This window comes from Artemia franciscana, chromosome 3, assembly GCF_032884065.1.
Source record: "Artemia franciscana chromosome 3, ASM3288406v1, whole genome shotgun sequence".
Lineage (NCBI taxonomy): Eukaryota > Metazoa > Arthropoda > Branchiopoda > Anostraca > Artemiidae > Artemia > Artemia franciscana.
In genome coordinates this window covers 15,872,328-15,895,486 of record NC_088865.1, presented here as the reverse complement: position 1 = coordinate 15,895,486, position 23,159 = coordinate 15,872,328, and the positions used below count along the sequence as shown (strand labels likewise).

General features: G+C 37.3%; 2 protein-coding genes across 6 annotated transcripts in view; both read right to left on the bottom strand.

Annotated features, from left to right (window-relative positions):
* Positions 1-23,159, bottom strand: part of LOC136024936 (ionotropic receptor 25a-like) — a 121,117-nt gene that overhangs the window by 94,060 nt on the left and 3,898 nt on the right. For 3 of the 5 annotated variants that reach the window (XM_065700523.1, XM_065700527.1, XM_065700525.1), the window contains exons 2-3: positions 11,885-11,973; positions 6,670-6,801 (exon numbers count right to left, since the gene is read on the bottom strand). In XM_065700523.1, the coding sequence (XP_065556595.1) occupies positions 6,670-6,801; positions 11,885-11,951 (199 nt within the window). In that variant the 5' untranslated portion in view covers positions 11,952-11,973. Of the gene's footprint in view, positions 1-6,669; positions 6,802-11,884; positions 11,974-23,159 lie in introns of those variants that run through there. The other 2 variants (XM_065700524.1, XM_065700526.1) reach the window with 2 other exon arrangements.
* Positions 13,141-19,378, bottom strand: LOC136025472 (uncharacterized). The gene is made up of 3 exons (XM_065701504.1): positions 19,205-19,378; positions 14,371-14,643; positions 13,141-13,206 (listed from the first exon to the last, which is right to left on the bottom strand). Exons 1-3 carry the CDS (start codon positions 19,376-19,378, stop codon positions 13,141-13,143), a joined length of 513 nt encoding a protein of 170 aa, XP_065557576.1.

Genomic DNA, 23,159 nt, shown 5'->3' with positions numbered 1-23,159 from the left:
CTTCACTCCCGTAGTTTAAAACTCACCCTATCCTTTGGTAATAAAATCCTGTCCTGCCTTATACACCGAAATATCCTCCCACCATCAACTGGCACGAGTAAGGACAATCAAGTCCGTTGCAGAGCCTGTACCGAAACTTCAACCAGTGACTGTGTCACATGCTCGTTATGAGCTTAGTATTGTGCCTTCGTTTGTTAGGTTGTTTAATGCCGGGTCGACTTTTTAATCCAGATTATTGTTGTTAATTGTATCTATCTATATATATAAAAATAAGTTGTCTGTGTGTGTGTGGGTCTGTCTGTCGGGTGACGTCATGTTTGTGTGTCGACTGACGTCATGTTTTCAACTGACGAAATTACAGACCGGGACATCGGGGCACAAATGACGACCGGGACACCGGCACATAGGGAATATAAATGACGACACTCAAAGAGAAAGCGACCGGGACAAAAGGAGTGTTCGATTAGAAATCACCATCAACAAAGCACCGGGACACAAATGACGACCGGGACACAGGGAGTATAGATGACGACCAGGACATAAGTAAAAAAAAAACTAAAAAAAACTAAAAAAAAGGGAAAAACTACAAAAAAACTAAAAAGAAAAAAAAATAAAAACTAATAAAAAAAATTAAAAAAGCTAAAAAACTAAAAAAACTAAAAAAGAAAAAAAATAAAAAAGGAAAAAATGAAAAATAAAGGAGAAAAACAAAACTAAAAAAACGAATGTATATACAGACCGGGACACCGGGATACAAATGACGACCGGGACACAGGGCATATGAATGACGACCGGGACACAGGGACACAACTACAACGGGGACGCCGGGGGGCACAGGGGGATATAAATGACGACCGGGACACCGGGACACAAGGAATATAAATGACACCCGGGACACTCAAAGAGAAATCACAGACTGGGACACCGGGACACAAATGATGACCGGGACACAGGGAATATAAATGACGACCGGGACACAGGGACACAACTACAAAGGGGACGCCGGGGGGCACAGGGGGATATATAAATGACGACGGCGACAGAGGGAATGGTCGATTAGCAATCACCATCAACAAAGCTCAAGGGCAATCATTAGAATCATGAGGTATAGATCTGAATACGGATTGTTTTCCTATGGACCATTATATGTTGCATGTTCAAGAGTCGGTAAACCTGACAATCTATTTATATGCACAGACAATGGGACAGCAAAGAATGTTGTATATTCGCAAGTTTTACGTAGTTAAAAACATATATATATATATATATATATATATATATATATATATATATATATATATATATATATATATATATATATATATATATATATATATATATATATTATATATATATATATATATACTAGCTGTTGGGGTGGCGCTTCGCGCCACCCCAACACCTAGTTGGTGGGGGCGCTTCGCGCCCCCCCAAGCCCCCCCGCGCGCGTAAGTCGTTACGCGCCATTGTAGTTGTGTCCCTATGTCCCACCTGTGAATATAGATAGATATATATATATATATATATATATATATATATATATATATATATATATATATATATATATATATATATATATATATGTTTTTAACTACGTAAAACTTGCGAATATACAACATTCTTTGCTGTCCCATTGTCTGTGCATATAAATAGATTGTCAGGTTTACCGACTCTTGAACATGCAACATATAATGGTCAATGGGAAAACAATCCGTATTCAGATCTATACCTCATGATTCTAATGATTGCCCTTGAGCTTTGTTGATGGTGATTGCTAATCGACCATTCCCTGAGTCGCCATCGTCATTTATATATCCCCCTGTGCACCCCGGCGTCCCCTTTGTAGTTATGTCCCTGTGTCCCGGTCGTCATTTATATTCCCTGTGTCCCGGTCGTCATTTGTGTCCCGGTATCCCAGTCTCTGATTTCTCTTTGAGTGTCCCGGGCGTCATTTATATTCCTTGTGTCCCGGTGTCCCGGTCGTCATTTATATCCCTAAATGACGGGACCTTCATTCTCCGTTCTGACACCCTCTCTCACCGAGTGACTACTCCAGCATGTTCATTTTGGTGTTTTAAATGGTATATTATTAACCAAATTAATGTGTTTTACAATATACTAAGCATCGTCATAACAAAAATGACGACAACTAATTTCATGACGTCAGTCAACACAGAAATTAAGTTCTGAAATTAAGTTATGAAATTAGTTGCCGTCATTTTTGCTTTGACGGTGACGTCATTCAAGTTATATAAGACATATGTTCACGTAGAAATCTATTAATGTTTAAGTTTACAATGACTGATGAAGATGCTCAAAGAGTCTATGCCAAAAAACTTGCTGCTGATAGAGAAAGTCAGAAAAGAAAGCGTGCCGAGGAACTATCAGCAGCAAGTTTTTTGGCATAGACTCTTTGAGCATCTTCATCAGTCATTGTAAACTTAAACATTAATAGATTTCTACGTGAACATATGTCTTATATAACTTGAATGACGTCACCGTCAAAGCAAAAATGACGACAACTAATTTCATGACGTCAGCCGACACAGAAACATGACGTCACCTGACAACTAATTTCATGACGTCAGCCGACACAGAAACATGACGTCACCTGATCCACAGATCCACAGACAGACAGACAACTTATTTTTATATATATAGATAGATAGATATATATATATATATATATATATATATATATATATATATATATATATATATATATATATATATATATATATCTATATTCACAGGTGGGACATAGGGACACAACTACAATGGCGCGTAACTAATATGGCGCGTAACGACTTACGCGCGCGGGGGGGGGGCTTGGGGGGCCACCCCAACAGCTAGTATATATATATAAAAATAAGTTGTATGTTTGTTTGTTCCCATATGACGTCATTATAAGTATATAAGGCTTTGTATATGAAGTCATTATAAGTATATAAGGGGGCAATTCAAAGAGAAATTTCAGTATAAATCCTACAATGTCAGAAGAAACAGCCGAGGAAGCTGCTCAAAGAGTTTATTCAAAGAGAAATTTTAGTATAAATCCTACAATGGCAGAAGAAACAGCCGAGGAAGCGGCTCAAGAGTTAATGCCAAACGGCTTGCGGCTAAAAGAGAAAGTAAGAAAAGAAAGCGTGCCGAGGAATCACAAGAACAACGTGAAAACAGGCTTGTGTCTCAAAGAGAAATTACCAAAAAAAATCGTGCCGAGGAATCACAAGAATAACGTGAAAACAGGCTTGAGGCTCAAAGAGAAATTACCGAAAAAAATAATGCCGAGGAATCACAAGAACAACGTGAAAACAGGCTTGCGGCTCAAAGAGATAATGCCAAAAGAAAGCGTGCCGAGGAATCACAACAACAACGTGAAAACAGGCTTGCGGCTCAAAGAGATAATGCCAAAAGAAAGCGTGCCGAGAAATCACAAGAGCAACGTCAAAATTATCGCCTGGCATTCAGGTACAGCCCAGTCGATGATTATAGCTTGAGTAGATGTGTTCAAATCGGGACTATGTCTAAAATTTGTCCCTATTCCAAGGCCTTAAAATTTAATGGTGAAACAATGGGAATGTGCGCCTCAGGAAAAGTTAAACTTTCTCAACTGGCTGCACAACCATAGCCATTGAAGACTTTATGACGTTACAGACCGGGTCACCGGGACACAAGGAATATAAATGACCACCGGGACACTCAAAGAGAAATTACATACCGAGACACTGGGACACAAATGACGACCGGGACACAGGGACACAACTACAACGGTGACGCCAGAAGGGCACAGGGGGGATATATAAATGACGACGGGGACACAGGGAATATTCGATTAGCAATCACCATCAACAAAGCTCAAGGGCAATCATTAGAAAAATACGGTATAGATCTGAATACGGATTGTTTTCCCATGGACAATTATATGTTGCATATTCAAGAGTCGGTAAACCTAACAATCTATCTATATGCACAGACACTGGGACAGCGAAGAATGTTGTATATTCGCAAGTTTTACGTAGTTAAAAACATATATATATATATATATATATATCTATCTATATTCACAGTTGGGACACAGGGACAAAACTACAAAGCCGCGTAATTAATATGGCGCGTAACGACTTACGCGCGCGGGGGGCTTGGGGGGCGCGAAGAGCCCCCACCAACTAGGCTTTGGTGTGGTGCGAAGCGCCACACCAATAGCTAGTACATTATAATTTTGTGTGTGTTAATTTTGACTTGTTGACTGATTTTCGTGTGTATATGACAACAAAAACTAATCTCTAGTTTTATAACTAGGCTAATCGGCTCTGTCCGTCGCATTTTTTTGAATAAAGTGAATTGAATTGAGTTGTTACTTCATTAAGTTTTGCGAAAATCGTATCCCCATATCGGATAGTGTATCCAGTTTATTGTGTTGCGAGAGCAACACTTTGGTTTTGTCTCGGGTTTTTTCCCTATGCCACCGATCTCAGCTTATTCCTGGAAACTGGTAACGGTCTAACCTGTGCGGTTTTTACGAAAAGTGTGGACCTCAGGCCAGATTGATGACTATGGCAAAAAGGACGGTTTTTGCTTGTCCACGAGCCAGAGACTATGACGTGCGAAGTGAAGTGGAGTTATACAGCCTATGTCAGAGAGGAGTATCTGAAGTTGTGCAGCCAAGCTTTTGCTTCATCCAACCTTGTTTCTGCTTTCGAGTGGAAAGCTCCGTTCTAGCAGGCAAGTAGGCAGGCACCATTTTCAAATTGAAGATGGACTAAAATCTATAAGTGTTAAATATATATGGCAGTTACCCGGCCCCACAGCCCATATATCTTCTATGAGTGATAAATAGAAAAATTGACAGAAGCAAAAAAGCGGCATTTTACCGAGGGTCCGAAAGTGCTGCCATCTATTGTTTCTACCCATTTCTGTTCGTGATTTCGGCTGGGTTTATCATTTGTTTTTCCGGACTTGGGATTGAGGTAGAGAAATGTTATCAGATGTACCTCTTAAACTTTAAAAGTTCTGTCATTGCTAAAGAAATTGGAGCTTATCCTTTGCTCCTTTCTAAGTGGTGACGTTACAAAGTTGGCCTACGGCAAAAATCAACTTTTGAACTAAGACAGATAGAATTTTCGACGGCAATCGATAGCTCTTGATGAGCTGATAAAAAAATGTGTCATCCATTTTTTGGTACAAAAATTTCTGCATGAGTTCTACTGATTTGAAAGTTTCAAGGGGTTGACAACTTCAGTAGTAGGGTACACACTGAAGCCAAAAATAGGCCGATACCAATTGTAAGACAAGTAGAGGACTTGTAAGCAAGAGTCAGCTGTTAGACAAATAATTATCTTCGGCAATAAGGGGTTTGCAACTTTGGCTAGTTGATGTACCTATTATTTGTTTCCGATGTATTTGATGGTAAGACCAATTCGGTTCCAGTGGTAAGACATGCAGGGGACTTGTAAGCAATAATTGTATGTTAGGGTACAATCATCTTCGGTGAAGAGGGGTTTGTAACACTTGCTAGTTGGTGTAGCCTACCCATACTCACTGTAACCTGGAATTAAGAGTTTACGCAACGGGTACAAACGATAACGTAAAACAACGAGGCAGTTTCGTAACAATTAATAGAGTGTCATATATGGTATTTTGATCCCGAAAAGTTACGGGTAGCTTTATAATACCAACTAGATCATATAAGATACTGTTTCAAGTTTTCATCCGTCACGATGTCTACGATTGATAAGGATAACGTTCAACTGGCTGCAAAGTCAATTTAGTCCCTTCTTTCGGTATTATCGATAGCTCGTGATGAGTTGATAAGAAATCTTTCATAGTAGTTTCTTCATAATTAATAGTGTCATATATTGTATTTTGATCCTGAAAAGTTACAGATAGCTTTATAATACCAACTGGATTATATAAGATATTGTTCTAAGCTTTCATCCGTCACGATGTCTACGATTGAAAAGGATAAAGTTCATCTGGCTGCAAAGTCAATTTAGTCGCTTCTTTCGATATTCTTTTGTTATTGTGGTTTTTTCAATGCTGAGGAATAGCCTTTGATCATGTGATACTGATTGCGTTCTTCTTTGAACATAACGTTTTAAAAGCTTCGATAGGCTGACAACTTTAGCGTTTAACCGATAGCAATGAAACAAAACCAAAGTATAACTCTAGCAACACTTTATTCGGCGAAGCCGGACAAAGGTTGCTGCAACACTTCATGTTACTCAGGCAACGTAGGCCTAGTTACCTTTGACATTGACCCCTAAATACGCTCCATTTTGTTTCAGTTAGGGACAGTCTAAGGGAAAAAGTTCCTGTAACCTTTATATTACCGAAAAAGAATTTAAACTACTTGAAAAATGAAGATTTAAACAGTAAACTTAATATTAGTCTTATCTTTAATATTATAGTGAATGCTGCTTGATTGTGGTATCAAAACTATCTTTTTACTTTTTTCATAAGAAGTGTAAACTTATGCTTGCTTCTAAAAATCTGGTATTCACTGCTTAATGTCAGTATTGTCAGTAAATCTTGGTATTCACTGCTTAATTTGCTAAAGTCAACTTTAGCAAAAAGCTGAAATAAAGAAGTTAAAATAAAGAAAAAGTTTGGATTCTTACTCAATCCTAGATATTTAGCTAGTTCGAAGCAACCTTTAGTTCTACTCACATTTATCTAGGTCCACAACATGACTAGCATCATTTACAGTGAAATAGTTGATGGTATCATCATTATTTCCAATCTTTGCAAAAGATCTTCTTAGTGTCTCCAGAGGAGGGCTGTTTTCAACTCCGAAAATGACTAAAAACAATCGAAAAAAACTATTAGTTGGAACACGTCTATCATTGCAATAGGCTAAGCAGTATTTCGTGAAGGGCATGTTTTTCTAGTATTACTTCAAAAACTTTTTCCCCGAAGCAAGTTTTTCAAAGAATGGCAAAGAGCTCCATTAAGCCAAAAATAAGCAAAATTAAAGTGATCTTCCAAGCATAAAATTACCACAATCACCATCAATAAACAAATGAAACCCAGAACGAACAGAAATCACGATAAATAACCGATTCAGACTTAAAACGACCAGAAATTAACATGAGTAGGGCTGACAACTCCCATGCTTTTTCAAGAACAGAATATAATTTGCACTTTATTGAAAAAAAATACTTTTTAAATTTTTCCACCTTTTTGACTTTAATAAATGAAAAATATCAAAAGTTTAAGGAATAAATATCAGTATATGTATATTAAACTAACAATCTACGGTCATCTGTTTTTTTTTTTAGTAGAGTGAAAGTTATATTCTGGCAAATTTTTATAGGATATGTTTGGCGAAATGATGGACGTGGGGGAGGGGGCTGGTTCCCCTCCAATCATTTTCGGCTACTAGAGAAGGCACTAACCCTTGTAATTTTCAATCGAATGAGCCCTTTTCAAAATTTTTACGACAACTTCTTTAGGATGCACCCTAGTCTAAAGCCGAAAAATAAATAAATAAGTAAATAACACGTTGTACCAAATCAACCTCATTGAAAATATCATAGATGGACGGTTAAAAAAAGTAAATCAGGAAAATAGGGAGCCCACCTCCTTCATTCAGTTACTTCGGTAATTGAAAACAAAACATTCACCATAAATACCATACATTTTGAAACTCAGAGACAAACATACAAAATTTCAAAAAAAAACGTAATCTCTCTGTTTTTTCAAAACTAAACAGAAGTTTGAACATTTTTTTATCTCGAAAAAGAATAAAATTGACCTCATACTGGGTAGTGATGTCTAAAGAGTATCTTGTTCATGGGGGGAGTTTTTGGTAGGACCCATCAACAACTGGAGAACGATTGCATAAACACAAAATTTCAATAGATAAGTCCCTGAGGTTCGAAAATAGGAATGAAGACTTAGATTCTGCTTTAGCCCTCCATATTTTTGAAAACCCTGATCATTTAGTTCTTTTTGAAGAGGTAACTTTAATATATGCCGTAAATGGTCTACCACAATCTTTTAGAGAGACAATTGAGTTCAAAAATATATAAATAGACATTTGCTTTTCAATTGTCTCACATTCTCTTTGCCAACTGAATCTTGCATGTGGAGATGTGCCGGGGGAATTGTTTTGTTCCGGGCTATTTTCCGCTTGTTTTAATTTCCAAACTGTTGTTGAAGGGGGCTTTTCCAGAGTGATTTTAAATTTCCCGAGAAAGAAATTTAAAGTCAAAATTACGCAGGAGGCTAGGCTTTAAGTTGGATGATATTTCCACAAAGTAGTTTCCTGTGAGGGGGGGGGGTATATTTCATGGAGTGTGAGCCAGATTTACCGGCATTATTTGGAAAACTATCAGAAATTACACAAGAAAAACAAGTTTTTTACTGAAAGTAAGGAGCAACATTAACACTCAAAATAAACAGAAATCATTCCGTATATGAAGGTTTACCACCTCCTCAATACCTTGCTCTTTACGCTAAAGTTTGACTATTTGTACCTATTTTTTAAGAAAGGCTACTGAAACGCAGGGACCATTTAATTAGAATAAGAAGCTTTTTTAAAAGTGCTAACAGCCTTAGCGTAAAGGGCAAGGTATTGAGGAGGGGGCAACCCTACATACACGGAATAACTTGTGTTCGCTTTGAGCTTAAATGTTGCTCCTTAGTTTCAGCAAAAAAAAACCTTTTTTCTTATTCAATTACGGTTAAGAGAGACATAAATAAAACAGTATTACTCCATAATGGAATTTGAGTGAATTATTTTTTCCACTAGGCTCTTATTTTCAGAATGGGTATATTAGTTGTAAATTAGGTTGAATGGCTGGGAGAGTATATAAAGAAGCGAATCTTTAAAACTCTAATTAAGTATTCCAGATAAATGAGATCATAATGATATCCTTTCTATACTCCTCAGTCTTTCAACTCAAGAAATGGCACTAAAAGTCCCATTTAGAAAACCAAATGACATTTAGTTATAGTGTTTCTCAAAACAAATTTAAAAATAAAAACTTTGAAATGAGAAATAAACGATGACCGAAGAAATTAATTGGAGCTTACTAAGGAGGTTTGGATGGGGAGTACACAAGAGGGAAATTATAAGCCTCTTTTAAAGGTTTGTTTTTATTATGGATACTTTGATAGCACCCTTTTTATGCTTACCACCTTTTCCTAAGAAAATGGCACCAAAAAATGGCACTTTCGGTGTTAAATAGTACTTACCAATGGTGTTATCAAGACAAATCTATAAGAAAAAAGAAAATTAAACGTGAGCAGTAGCCTACAAATAGGCTATTAAACATATCTACATTGTTTTAGTAGCCTACTAGCCCTACGAGAATAAAAAAAGAGACACATCAGTGCTACCCATGCAAAACCGTTATTTCCCCCGTTGTTCAAGCTGAGGGACTGGCATTTCCTTTACGATGTTTCCGACCATGTTGATTTTTATTGTGCATTTAAAATTTTAATTTAAAGATAATTTCGAGAGGTATCAATATCTTGTTTGGAATACCAATAAACATTACTTTCATAGTAAAGTGTTACTAATAAGAATCAACGAAAGAGTAGCCGCTAAACATCAATCAGCTTTAATTGGCAACTGTATCGTGCGGACAGGTTTTTTTTTTTTTTTTTTTTTTTCAAAAACAGTTCGTGGTAACAAACCACGAACTTGGGCTAATGGAGAGACTTGGGCTAATAGTAACGAAAACCTTAATTTAGGGAGTTTTTATATAAATTAACACAAAAAATGGCTTTTGATGCCTATTTCAAATATATAAAATGTATTAAGCTTAAAGTTAATCGTCGGAAACTAAAAGGCTCAGGAAAATTGCCTGATTTTCAAAAAATGTGAAAATACTTCCAAATGGTAAGCAAGTCTGATGAAAATCCCGTTATCTAATCGGGAATATTAGAGAACGCTACTGCAGATATTTCCATTTCTTATTTCAATTTCCATATAAAAATGTAGAATTTTGCTATTTTTGCAACCAGTTCATGGTAATGAACTGCAAATAAGGATCAATGCAGCTAAATAGTAACCGAAAATATAAGAAACACAGTCTGTATAACAATGAGTGCATCAGAAGAGTCAAATTGCAACGAATTTTCAAAATATATAAAATTCATTAAGTTTAATGTTATAATATAGTATTGACTATTGGAAAGTATACAGATTTATTTTCAGGGGGGTCTAGATGTCGGAGTTCTTACACATAAGGATATTTCCATGGAGAAATTTTTCGTGCAAGAAGGGAATTTTCCATGGAGGGGAAGCTGGATTTGAATAAAAATAAATTTTTCAACTAAAACTAGGGAGTAACATTAAAACTTAAAACGAACAGAAATTATTGCGTATATGAAAACAGCTTCCCTCTCCTCAATCTTTCGTTCTTTACGCTAGATTTTTTTCTCGAACTTTTAATAAGGCTTATTATTCTAATTAAACTGCCCTAGTGTTTCAGGAAACATTCTTAAATAATTAGAACAAAAATTCAAACTTTAGCATAAAGGGCCAGGTATTGAAGAGGAGAAACCCCGCCATATACATAATGATTTCTGTTTGCTTTAAGCCTTAATTCTGCTCCTTACTTTCAATTAAAACAAGAATGTTTTTTTTATTTAATCCAAAAGAAAGGTCATGGATGCGTCCTTTTTTTTCCCTGTGGGACATAGTTATCGAACAACTGGTCCTATAAGATCAATAGAAGGCTCATCTTGAGCAGAAATTGAAAGTTCAGTTGCCTATATAACTAGTCAAAAAGATTGTTCCATGAGAGTGGCGTTTTTGACATTTTTTTAAACCAAATTAAAATTTACCACAAAGATGGTCAAATTGTTGAAAAAAGTCTTGCAATGAACCTTTAATAAACGTTTTGCAATAGAATTATAAAAGTTTCTATAGAAAAGAAAAATGCTATTTTAGGTGATTCAGGAATTTTAATGATTGCCCCACTTTTTTCAATTTTTCCCTTCACTGCTAGCCGGGCACTGGAACATCATATAGAGCTGTTTATAGGCCTTATTTTAGAGGAAGTTACTATATCTAGTGCCTTTTGTAAACAAAAAAAAAATATTACTGCAATGATAATTGTAATGACGGTAATTGCAAAAGGTACTAGATATAGCAATTTCTTTTTTTGGCTTAATTTATTGATTCATAGTAACCTCAGTTCGTTTTAAGTTGTATTTATTGTATTACTTCAGTATTTCTCTGCTTGGGCCTTAGTTACTCTTCTTGGCCTTGTTATTTTCCTTGATAAACATTTTTAAGGAAACATTTTTCAAATAAACTGATGGTTGTTTTTCAACGGGATGCTTCTCAAGTTAATTATAGGAGTATTTGTAAAAAGTTTCTCAGTTTATCGGCCTAAGAACTAAATGTTTGATTGTGCTATTGAATTTTTGGCAAAACTATATATTCAGTAAAATGTCCGATCATCTGCGGTTTTCTTTATTAATGCTTTAATGATATTGTAGCTTTGAATTCTATCAACTATGGCAGGGAATTTAATCATATAGATCGAAGATATTTGTAATAAGCCCTCTTTCAACATTATATAACCATTAGCTTAATACAACCACCCTTGGAAAAAACTATGTGGTCACACTTAGAATAGATTTGAACTTCTTAAGATAGGGACTTCAAACTCCTCATTTGATTCCTGTATATTTTGAACTCGATGAAATAAGATCAGAAGATTTTTATCATGGGGGCGGGGGTTCCATTGCAAAACAATACATTTTATGTTAGACACTTTCAATTTTTCTTGTTCAGCTGTTTTTTTTCTCAAGAATATCAGGCGCAAGCCTCAAGGGGAATACCCACCAGTTTCCATATGTCCACAAGAGTGATTTAAAGACTCAGATGCTACAGTTACATGTAACGTATAAGAGTACTTACTATAGTCCAATGTAAGACAAAAATGTAGAAGACTTCCAAAAACCAGAGTCTTTATTGTAGATATCATTTCCACTCCTTCAATAGAACTTCTGAAACCAAATCAAACAGAAAACAATTTTCGAGAAGGTTGAACATTAAATATTTACTTCGTTTTCCATTTAATTTTTCAGGACATCCTCCATAATTGATAAGAACTGTAATCTTCGTTCTGAATTAGATCATGCGAAAGAATCAATTAATTTTGTATGGTTTATGTGGTCTATATTGTATACCAGTACTGGTCTAATTACCTACAGGTTAGGGGTACTAATGACCCCTGGGTTCTCTTTGACTTTTTAAGGAACCAACAGTAACTTGTGCATTACTAAGAAGCGTTCGTCTGGAAAATCCAGTTCTACCGCAAAGGAAGTCAATGCCTACATTTGCTGTGTAAATCCATTTTCCATATCATATTTTTCTCATTTTGCTTTCAATCAGTTTGAGTGAACACTTCAGATAAAAATCCCAAGTCTAAGAACAAACAATCTCGAGTGCCGACGGATGTTCACTTGTGATTTGTCACACTTCTTGATTTCAAACATTTCGTTTCATTCAATCTTTTCTAAATTTAATTTCAATTTACTAACAGGGCTTATTTAAAAAAAAAAAAAAAAAACAAAAACAACAAAAAAGAAAATACCAAAAATATAAAACAAAGCAATTAGCCCTTCATAAGCTTTCGCATGCTTAGAGTAGCCCCTGAAACATAGGAATAAAATTTGAAAAAAGTAAGAAAAGAAAGAAAGAGAAAAAAACTGAAAAAATCTGCACTTTCCCTACTCCTGTTCGCGATAACCCTTCAAAACAACTCATTCCACCTTCCAATACACTAAAAAGAATCCCGTTTCCATCCAAAAAAAAAGAATTAAACAATTTTTTTGAGAGCTTGAGATTGAATGAAATTCGATCTAACTATTCTTCAAAAATCAAGGAGCCGCAGACAACCTGTTTTAAGATGTCTATGGAAATCGCACACACTTGCCGACTTTTTAAAAAATTCGGACGAAATATTCCCAACATTTGGCCCAACGTATTTAAAAAAAAAAAATCTAGTTCTAACAACTTGCGGTGTCCTCACATTATTAGCATACAGTGTATGAGTAGTGGGTATTTCTTCACCAGAAGCAAATCAATTTAGGAAAGACTTTCCTAGACCTGACACAGGGATAATATTTCACGCTACATATTGAGATCTAACAGATGTTCCTTTAGTATCTCTAGTCAACACTTAGAGTGCCGTGTTCTGCATCACATGTAGTTACTTCTAGTGAACTCAAAACGCACTAGAAACATTCTCAAAAAATATACCAACTGTGGGTGGACTAAACAGACCTAAATTAATCTTGCCACAAAGTTCTAGAATAAATTCTTTAGCTTTCTCATACTTCCAACATTTCTTATTTTACTACTAATAAGAGGTATATGATTTTTAAAACTAAGGCATTCATCAACAATACTACTACTACGATTATTACTACTTCCAACAACACATCGTAGCACCAGGCCGCCTGAGGTCAGCACAGCTAGGCACGCTCCTCCTCCATCTCTATCTATTCAAAGCCTCCCTCTTTACACCTTCCCAGAAAGTTTCCATTTCATTTAAATCTTTAAGACATCCTCCCATCCCAGACGAAGACGACCTGCTTTCCGCTTAGCCCTAGCGGTTGGCCGTAAAAGACAATCTTCGACAATCTGTCATCCTTCTTCCACAGAAGGTGATCTAGCCATCTCAACCTTTCTTTCATTATAGCCCTAAGAAGTGGCATTGAATCATATTTTTCGTACAGCCTACTGTTTGAAATGCAGTCTATAAGCTGGGTACCAAAAAAAATCCGTAGGCATTTTTCTGGAAAATATCTAGTAACTCTTCATCAGCATTTTCGAAGCGCCCATGCTTCAAGCCATATTTGGCCACCATCATCACTCTACCTTCCAATATTCTAATATTGGTTTGCACACTTATCTTACTATTCTTTCCCGTTTTTTTTTAACTGTCAAAAAAAAAAATCTTAGCCTTGGCTGTTCTACTTTTAACATCTTCACTGCTTCCACCGTCTTTACTAATAATACTACAAAGGTAATTGAAGCTGCCCACCTGATCAATCTTTTTGTTACCCAACGTCAATTTTTCATCTTCACTTATTCCTAGCCTTGATCACTTCATCTTCTAAACATTAATTTTCAAACCTATTCTAGCACCCTGAACTCCCAAAACGTCTAAAGTTTCATTCATTTTCCTCAAAATTTCACGTAGGATACTAAAAATCATCAGCATAATCTAAGTCCAGTAAATTTGTTCCTCCCCATTTTATTCCGTGGTCTCCCATCGCCATTCCTAGGCTCCTTAAGACAAAGTCCATGAAAATCTTCCATTTATAGGGGAATAGAACACACCCCTGCTTAACTCCTGATTTAATACAAAACCAGCTGCTAACCTCATTTCCTACCTTAACCGCAGCGGTATTATTCTCATACATAGCACTAATCACATTAATGTATTTGTCTAGTATACCATACAAGGATAAGACCTTTCCTGAAGCTCTTCTACCAACAGAATCATACGCTTGCTCATAATCCATAAGACTGAGGACCAAAGGTGTTTGACAACTAAGGCATTTCTCAAGTATTAACGCTAGAGTAAAAATTGAGACGACACATCCTCTACCTTTTCTTAAACTGCACTGCTCTTCTCTTAAAACTTCATCCACAGTATTTCTCAGCTAAAAAGTATCATATTACTAAGTAATTTCCTACCTACAGAGACCAGACAATGCCTCAGTAATTACGACACTAACTCTTATCACCTAGTGGTTTAATTAAGGTTTTCTTAAAATCGTTAGGTACTCCCCCTTTTCAAACTATTCCAACCATCTTCCACATTGTCAAATTTGAAACTCCCATGTTAAATATTCAACTGTTCCTAGAAAGTTTCTCTCGAATTCTCACCCTTGAGTCTACCAACATCATAACTTCCCGGGAGGTAGTTAACCTTCTGAAATTTAAGCTTTAAATTGACCCTAGACACAACTGCGTGGTGATCTTTCTATTTAACATTGATAATAGCGCTCCTATTTACCTTAGTACCTTGTATAGATCCTGCCAGTCTTCGGTTTATTATAACATAATCAATAAGGTTTGTTGTCCTACTATAACGAGAATACCATGTCAACTTATGGGCCATTTTATGTCCAAAAACTGTATTAATTATAAGTAGATTGTTATATTTAAAAAATTACAAAAGTCTGTAGCCATTACTGTCTTCTAATCCTACACCAAATTTACCGAGGCTAGGATATCATCGATCCCAACTTCTACGAGCCTGGGTATTAAAATCTTCTAGTAATAACACCGTGTTTCTACCTGGGACTCCTGGGTACTGTTACTGTAAGTAAAATTCATCTGTGTCCCTAGTATCTCCGGCAGTCAGTTCAACATGGACATATACTACTATAAACAATACCCTGAAGTTTTTAGTCATAAATGCGCAATGAGTATTCTGTAATCAATATTTTCCCAGGCTTAACAAGACTTAGCAGCTTCCTTATTCATCATGAGCCCTACTCCCTGTTTATGTACCCCATCCTTTCTGCCTCAGTAAACAAACTCTATATCACCTAATTTGATGCTTCCTATCCCTGAGATATGAGTTTCTGAAACTCTTAATAAATCTAGCTCGAATCGTCTGAATTCGTCAGTCAAAATTTCGATACGTTGGTCATTTTTTAACGTCGTAACATTCAAAATTCCAATTTTCATGTTATTTCAATCATTGATATTCTTTTGGCCAAAGAAAAGCAATGATCCCGGATACAAGTGCATGACGGGGATCAACAGATCTTCTTAAGTCTACACCAGAGCACTTAAAATGGCTTCGAAATGGACAGCAAGAAGTCCCTGGGACCTCCAGTATGAATGGAGGCTCTGTTTAATCCTTGGTCCATCTTTGTTACAATATGTTTTTCAGCACTTGGCAATGCTTTTCTATCAACAAAAGTCAAAATCCTTCACAGACAGTCCCAAGCCTACTACCTCCGACTCATTATATATTCATACCTGCAAATATTATGCTACTACGAGGAGGCAACTCATAGTAGATAAATTAGCTAGGAAGAGGTTTTTTAGCCCGAGAACTCCCGTCAAAACAGACCAAGCCCAGGAGAATTATCCATTATTCAGAATTCCATTCAAATGCTGTGTCGTTTACTAGGCCATACTTTCCTTGAGGTATGCCACTCCTCTAGTGGGAATAGGATTTACCATAAGGTCCCCAGTCTTGCAGGTACTCCCCCTAAAGGGTTGAGGCAGCCGTTTTTAGAGGTCGTTGTCCATAGATTATGATCTTACGCCCTGCCTCAGTTTTCCTCCTATATAGGATCTTCCAACGATGGTGTTCTGCGTCACCACGTAATTTAACCCATTACTTTGAAAAGTTTTGTAACTCATGGGGCCTGTGAACAGGCCTGTGGACCCTGTTGAGTGTGAATTTCGGGGTCCTTCTTCGTCCCTCATCCGTATTTATTCCTCCGGGCGAGATTGCCCCGGTTTCTATTATGGACCCCTAGGGACAAGGTTCCTTGGTCAGTGCTTCCTATGGAGGTACCCTAAATGTCTGTAGGACGTTTTCCTATCGCCACCTTGGAAAACGCTGAGTGGCTTGGGGAGGCCCCTAAATAGCAGTAGACTCAGAAAGTTTTTTTTCAATAGAGGAAATTACAAACACATCGATGACATCATTTTTAGCTTTTGTCTTTAGGTTTATTATTCTTTAATTTTTTAATGGAATATCGAAGAATAGCCTGAAACACAAGAGATTATCCAGGGCGGGGCTACAATGTTGGCACCCCTCCCCCCAAAAAACATCGCCCCACTCGTAAAAGCGGGGCAAAAATAAATAGAAACTAACGTTTGATGCGTTTTTGAATTGAATTTATTTATACGCATGAAAAACGGAGTATAATTTGAATAAAAGAAAAGAGGAAAAATAAAATGACCTAACAAACTAAACAACACTTCACCTTACTTAAGAACAATTAAAACATACAAAAGCAAAACATTCATTGAATCAAAATAGCGCTCCATAGATGCCGACCAATTCTACTATTATAAGCTTCTATACTTTTTCTGATAGAAACATTCGGGTCTATGATGCCGTATCTTTTAATGACCCAGGAGTTGCTTGACCATGGTGGAAGGGCAAGCAGGTATTTGGCATACCGGAAATAGATTCGGCGAGGCCCCTTCATCTCGGTTATCGTAAATGTACGTCAAAAAGGTGCAAGGTACAGGAAATTTGGGAGTGCAGAAGCATCGTAAAATTTCGCTAGCAGTTTGCGGTTGAGTCGAAGTTTGTTTGCTACCAAGCATCCGTATGCAGTTGCTGTTGAACTGGGGTTCACCCCAGTTGAACAGAACCACGTCCGATTTTTCTCCTTTGAATGTAAGGTTAATTTTAGCATATTACTTACTTAAAATAGCAAAATTTATTTCGAACGACTGTACTGTTCGACTGGGGTTAAAAATATCATATGCATAAGCGATAAGTGACACATCAATCCCATTAAAAATTAAATATAAAAAAAACAAGTTTTTTGAAATGAAAGTAAGGAGCGACATTAAAACATAAAACGAACAGAAATTACTCCGTATATGAAAGGGGCTTTTCCTCCTCGACACCCCGCTCCTTACTCTAAAGTTTTTTATTGTTTTAAAAAGTAGAGTTGCGAGAAAGAATCAAACTTTAGCGCAAGGAGCGGGGTGTCGAGGAGGAAAAGCCCCTTTCATATACGGAGTAATTTCTGTTCGTTTTAAGTTTCAATGTCGCTCCTTACTTTCATTTAAAAAACTTGTTTTTTTTATTTAATTTCTGAAAGTTTTTGAATTAATGCATGTCTGATTTTGGCTCTCCGTACATAAATTATTAAATGAAATTTGCATATTAATTCTTTTTTTGGCTAAATGGCTTTCTCTTAGTTTTGATCAGACGATTTTGAGAAATAAGGGGTGGGGAAGGAGGCCTAGTTGCCTTCCAGTTTTTCGGTCACTTAAAAAGGCAACTAGATCTTTTAATTTTTAACGAACGTTTTTATTAGTAAAAAATATACGTAACTTAAGAATTAACTTACGTAACAAACTTTTATATTCTTATATTTTTGATTATATATATGAGGGGGTTGGTCCCCTCGTTAATACCTCGCTCTTCACACTAAATCTTGTTTTGTCCCAATTCTTTAAGAATGACCCCTGAATCAGAAAGGCCGTAGAATAAATAGTTGAAATTACTTAAAAATTTTTTAGCATAAAGAGCGAAGTATTTATCTCCTACTAAATACCTCGCTCTTTATGCTAAAGTATTTTTAGAACCTTTCATATGCGTAATCATCTCTGTTCGTTTTAAGTTTTAATGCTTCTCCTTACTTTCAATTGAAAAAACTTTTTCATGTTTATATTTTAATTGTTTTTTTTAATAGTAATGCTAGAAAATCCTGCGCCCTTTTCATTGAATTTCTCTTCCCCCATGACATATTCCTCCAAGGATAGATCCTCCCATATAGCCCCCTCCCCTGAGCCCCACACCTAAACCAAAAAAAAAACCTGATAACCATTACTGGTTATCAGTAACCATTACTGGATGTAAACATTGGTTAAAGTTTGTAACTTGCAGCCCCTCCCCCAGGGATGGTGGGGGGGTAATCATCCCCAAAGACATAGTTATTATGGTTTTCGACTATGCGGAACAAAATGGCTATCTCAAAATTTTGACCCGTTGACTTTGGGAAAAAATGAGCCTGGGAGGGGGCCTAGGTGCCCTCCAATTTTTTGGTCACTTAAAAAGGGCACTAGAACTTTTCATTTCCGTTAGAATGATCCCTCTTGCAACACTCTAGGACCACTTGGTCGATACGATGACCCCTGGAAAAAAAACAAACAAACAAATAAACACGCACCCGTGATTTGTCTTCTGGCAAAAATACGAAATTCCACATTTTTGTAGATTGGACCTTGAAATTTTTTCTATAGGGTTCTCTGATACGCTGAATGCGATGGAGTGATTTTCGTTAAGATCCTATGACTTTTAGGTGGTGTTACCCCTTATTTTCCAAAATGAGGCAAATTTTCTCAGGCTCGTAACTTTTGATGACAAAGACTAAATTTGATGAAACTTATCTATTTAAAATCAGCATAAAAATCCGATTCTTTTGATATATCTTTTAGTATCGAAATTCCGTTTTTTAGACTTTCGTTTACTATTGAGCCGGGTCGCTCCTTACTACAGTTCGTTACCACGAACTGTTTGATACTCGAAGGAACTGCGCTGGATTGGGCGTTCAGGATACAGTTATTGAAGGCAACTGGAGAGGTAAGGACACCCTGTCTGACGCCTCGACAGACTGGAATAACGAAACGTGTTATGGTCCCATCAGGTAGCCTGATTACAACAGCAAGATGGTTATACATTTCTTACAAAGCACGAATGGCAGACGTGTCAACTTCACGTTTATATAGCTCAAGGTGAATTTCTGCGTGAATCAGAGAGTCGAAAGCATGACTTACATCATGACTCCCTAGGACGAGTGAATCACCAGACTTATCAGCATCTATAAGTATCGACGATAGTGCAGTAAGCGCGTGGGCACACCCCTAGGCCTTTTGGAAGCCAAACTGATATGGCGGCATGTAGCATTTATCTGTATGTTCTGGCATTATGAGTGTTTCAAAAATCTTGCAGAAAGTAGTAGAAACTGTAATAGGGCGATGTTGCCAGGCCTCGGCAGAGATATGAGCTGACGGTGCGTTTCTTTCACTCTGGTTGAGGGTCAAACTTTTCCACAGAAGCGTCGGATTACTCTTTATCTTTTCTGAAAAATCAGAACAGATAGCGGCACTATGTTTTTGCAGTTCTTTGGAAAAGTGGCGTTTTGTGGAAATCCGTATTTGGTTCACTATGCCGTTCTTGGGTCTCCCGCATTCTATCCATATGCCTAGCCAAAATTTGGCCTTCTGCCAGGCTTCAACAAGGGATTGGTTCCCGGCCAAGCCCTTAACTTGTGACCCAGCACGGACTCTGGAACGAGGGACAAAGTGTGATTCTGCTTGCAGTAGCGCATGCAAAATACGTGACGAGTACATATTTAGTTTTAGATGAATTTCAGACGTGGGAATAGGTACTGATGTTTGGAGCAAGTCAAAAGGTATTTTTATCTTCGAAAGTAGATTATCAAGCCAGTACTGCTACTGAGCCAAATCGGTTTTACTCCATTCAATGATAGTTCTCCATTTTAAATGTCGATTTGCGCACATTCGATAAAATGGTGCACTGATTTGGAACGATAGCAGTAAATGGTCAGAAACACAAAATTCACGGAGCACATCTACAGTTAATGAGCTACTAAAAATACTACTAGATACAAGGACATGATCAAGGTTAGACACTGATCCGGTAGGGTGAATGTACGTGAAGTCACCCGCTTTCGGTGCAAGAGCACTTTCATTTGGAATCAGACTAAGAAGAAGAGCTTCCCCTTTTGGATATATCACAATTGAAGTCCCCCAATAAAATCCAATGGAGATGAGAAGCATTAATTTTATTCATACATTTCCCCAGTTCTTTGCAGGCTAGAGCAAACTTCATTTCGGAGCAATCATATCTGTAGTCGGTGGGCAGGTACACTTTTATTATAACAGTCTCACCAACTCTAACTGCTAAAAAATGGTCGGAACTAGCGAACAATTTGGAATTGATAAGCCCACTTATTAGCGTAGCAAGTCCACCTGAGGGGCACCCTCGTTTCTTATGTTTTTTCGCCGGTACAAAATAGACCATGTGTGAGGGTTAGGCATCGAATATATCTCTACTGTTGTCAGACAGAAAGTGTTCTTGGAGACAAATAATTTCTTCGGTGAGGCAAAGCTGTTCAAGCACGGTAATTTTGGTACTAAGACTACAATTCATATTCCAGGAGACGAAACGCTTGTCAATATAAAATTCATTCATCTTGGGCGTTTGAGGTCATTAACTTCACTGACTTGTTAGATGGGCAGCTAGCGTGGTAGCATGTGTGTCGGGTGCTGGTACAGCTTAGGCACCGCACCACATTCTGGCAGGGATTTTCTTTCGTTGCACCATGGTTATTTTGAGCGCAATGGGCACACTTAAATAGGTTTTTACACTGGGCCGCTATGTGGCCAGATTCATGGGAGTTGTAGCAACGTTTCGGAAGAAAGACGAATTCTTGAATTCTGAAACTTTCAAAGCTCACTTTCATTGACAGTTTTGTGGCAGTATTGAGGGATTCACGACTTGGAAAGTACAGCTTGAATGCGCGTGATTTTCCACATTGTTTGGCTTTCTCACATCCAGAAACTCCTTTGAATGACCTCTGCGTCAAGGGGTTCAGGAATCCCTTTAATCAGTCCTATGTACAAAGGGGTTTTTACTTTGGCTTCGGATTCTGAATTTTAATTTTGATCGCTAGTGCTATTTTTTCCGCCGTAGCCTTGTGAGCTACAGCCATGCGCCAACCATTCCTTACAGGCCTTAGTTCAACTTTGGTGGCGTCTAGAGCTTCGCCCCATGCAGATTTGATAAAGTTCTTTTGTTCCAGTGGTGTTTTCAAGGGCGGAGGGTTTTTTTTTTACAACGACGGAGTATGGTAGCTTTTGCGGAGCAGTAAGTTCACTAGAAGGGCTGGCATGGGTAGAAACGTGGAACTCTCCTTTGTTAACACGTTCCATAAAGCCGTCAAAACGACGACACATGTCGTTTACTCTAGTAGTTATACATGCATTTATCTCCTCCATACAAGCGGGGACCTCTGTAGGTTCAAAAATAACGAAGGTAGGCAAGGCACGCTTTTCCTTTGCTGACTTGACAAAGAATTTGGCTGTATCCAAAACATTTTCATCATCTTTCAGAGACTTGCGAAAGGGGTCCGGTAGACCAGATTTTAACAACAGTTCTTTTGCCCTTACAATGTCATCTCTACTGAAGAATTCCACAGCACGGCTTACAATCAGCTGGTGTTTTAAACCAGCAAGCATTGACCTCGACACAAAGTTCAATACCGCATTCCAAACGATATTGTTTTTATCCATTTTCACTGCTAATCAGGTCGCAGTAACCAGTCCAAAAATCAGTGCAGGGGCGAGCCAAGCTCATAATCAAGCGTCAGTTAATTCAGAATAAATTGTCTCACAGGAATGATTCACAACGAATGAAGGAACCTAGGAACAAGGACCCCTCACCTATTCCCCGCAGTTTACGGGTAACTTGATACCGGCGGGTACAATACGTCGCTTGCGGGAGGCTCCTTCCCCCCTTCTGCTTGTTCCCAGTACCCTTCTTAATTATATGAGATCAAAAATTATCTATGGTCACTGAAATAATTCGAGTTCAAACCACTGAATTAATGCAGGTTTAAAATCCAAAAAAATATATTCACTCTGAATCTAGGTCAGGTTTAACCATAGCAAATATTGTGAAATAGCAACTGAATTACCTGCGGTCACTGAATTAATTTAAGTTCAAAGTACTTAATTAATACAAGTCCAAAACAGCCCCCCCCCCGGAAAAAGCCTTGTATTGTTGATTACTATCCATAATTAGTAGCTAACCGATGAAAGGATTGCACGAAAGTCCATCTGTTGTATGGACTTTCGGGTTGCAGAGAAGACGCGATTTTGATACTTTCCAAGTCCCTTCCAAATTTAAAACGGCATCACAAGTAATGTTGTTTATGGAGTAGTGAAGCGTGATAAAACTTGCTCAGACGAATTAATTACTGTTTGCTCACGTCAAAATAGTTCGTTTCTCGAATTAAAAAATAAATTAGTTTTCAGTTAAAGAGAGAAAAAATAATAAAGATGACAACTTGCTTTCATGAAGTTATTTTTATGTCCTTTAAGCAATGTTCTTCAAATATCTCAAGCTTTAAGATAGCTTTTTGATTTATCATAGTTGAAAGATACAATAGCTATACCTTTGGGGATTAAAGCCCCCCATATCAATATTATTTTTCAAAGGAGTTTTTTTTTATTATTTTTAGCCAGTGCGTTTGTAGTATCCACGAAATGGGTCCGGAGTTCGCTCTAAATCTAAAGGTGATGTTGTCTTGTACATTGCCAAAGCACACACACACAAAATTTTCGTGTCAAAGGTGAAGTATTTGAAAAACAAGTACATTAAAAGTATCTTAAGTAATAAGTATTTCGTAATCTTACTTAAGTATCAAGTAATAAG

What these genes read in the sequence shown, in the direction of transcription:
- LOC136025472 (XM_065701504.1), bottom strand. Translation starts at nt 19,378, where the DNA reads ATGTATAACCATCTTGCTGTTGTAATCAGGCTACCTGATGGGACCATA. An exon ending in CGAGTATCAAACAGTTCGTG is followed by an intron (nt 14,644 to 19,204) that starts GTAACGAACTGT and finishes GATACTTTTTAG; the next exon opens with CTGAGAAATACTGTGGATGA. An exon ending in ATAATACCGCTGCGGTTAAG is followed by an intron (nt 13,207 to 14,370) that starts GTAGGAAATGAG and finishes GAATGTTTCTAG; the next exon opens with TGCGTTTTGAGTTCACTAGA.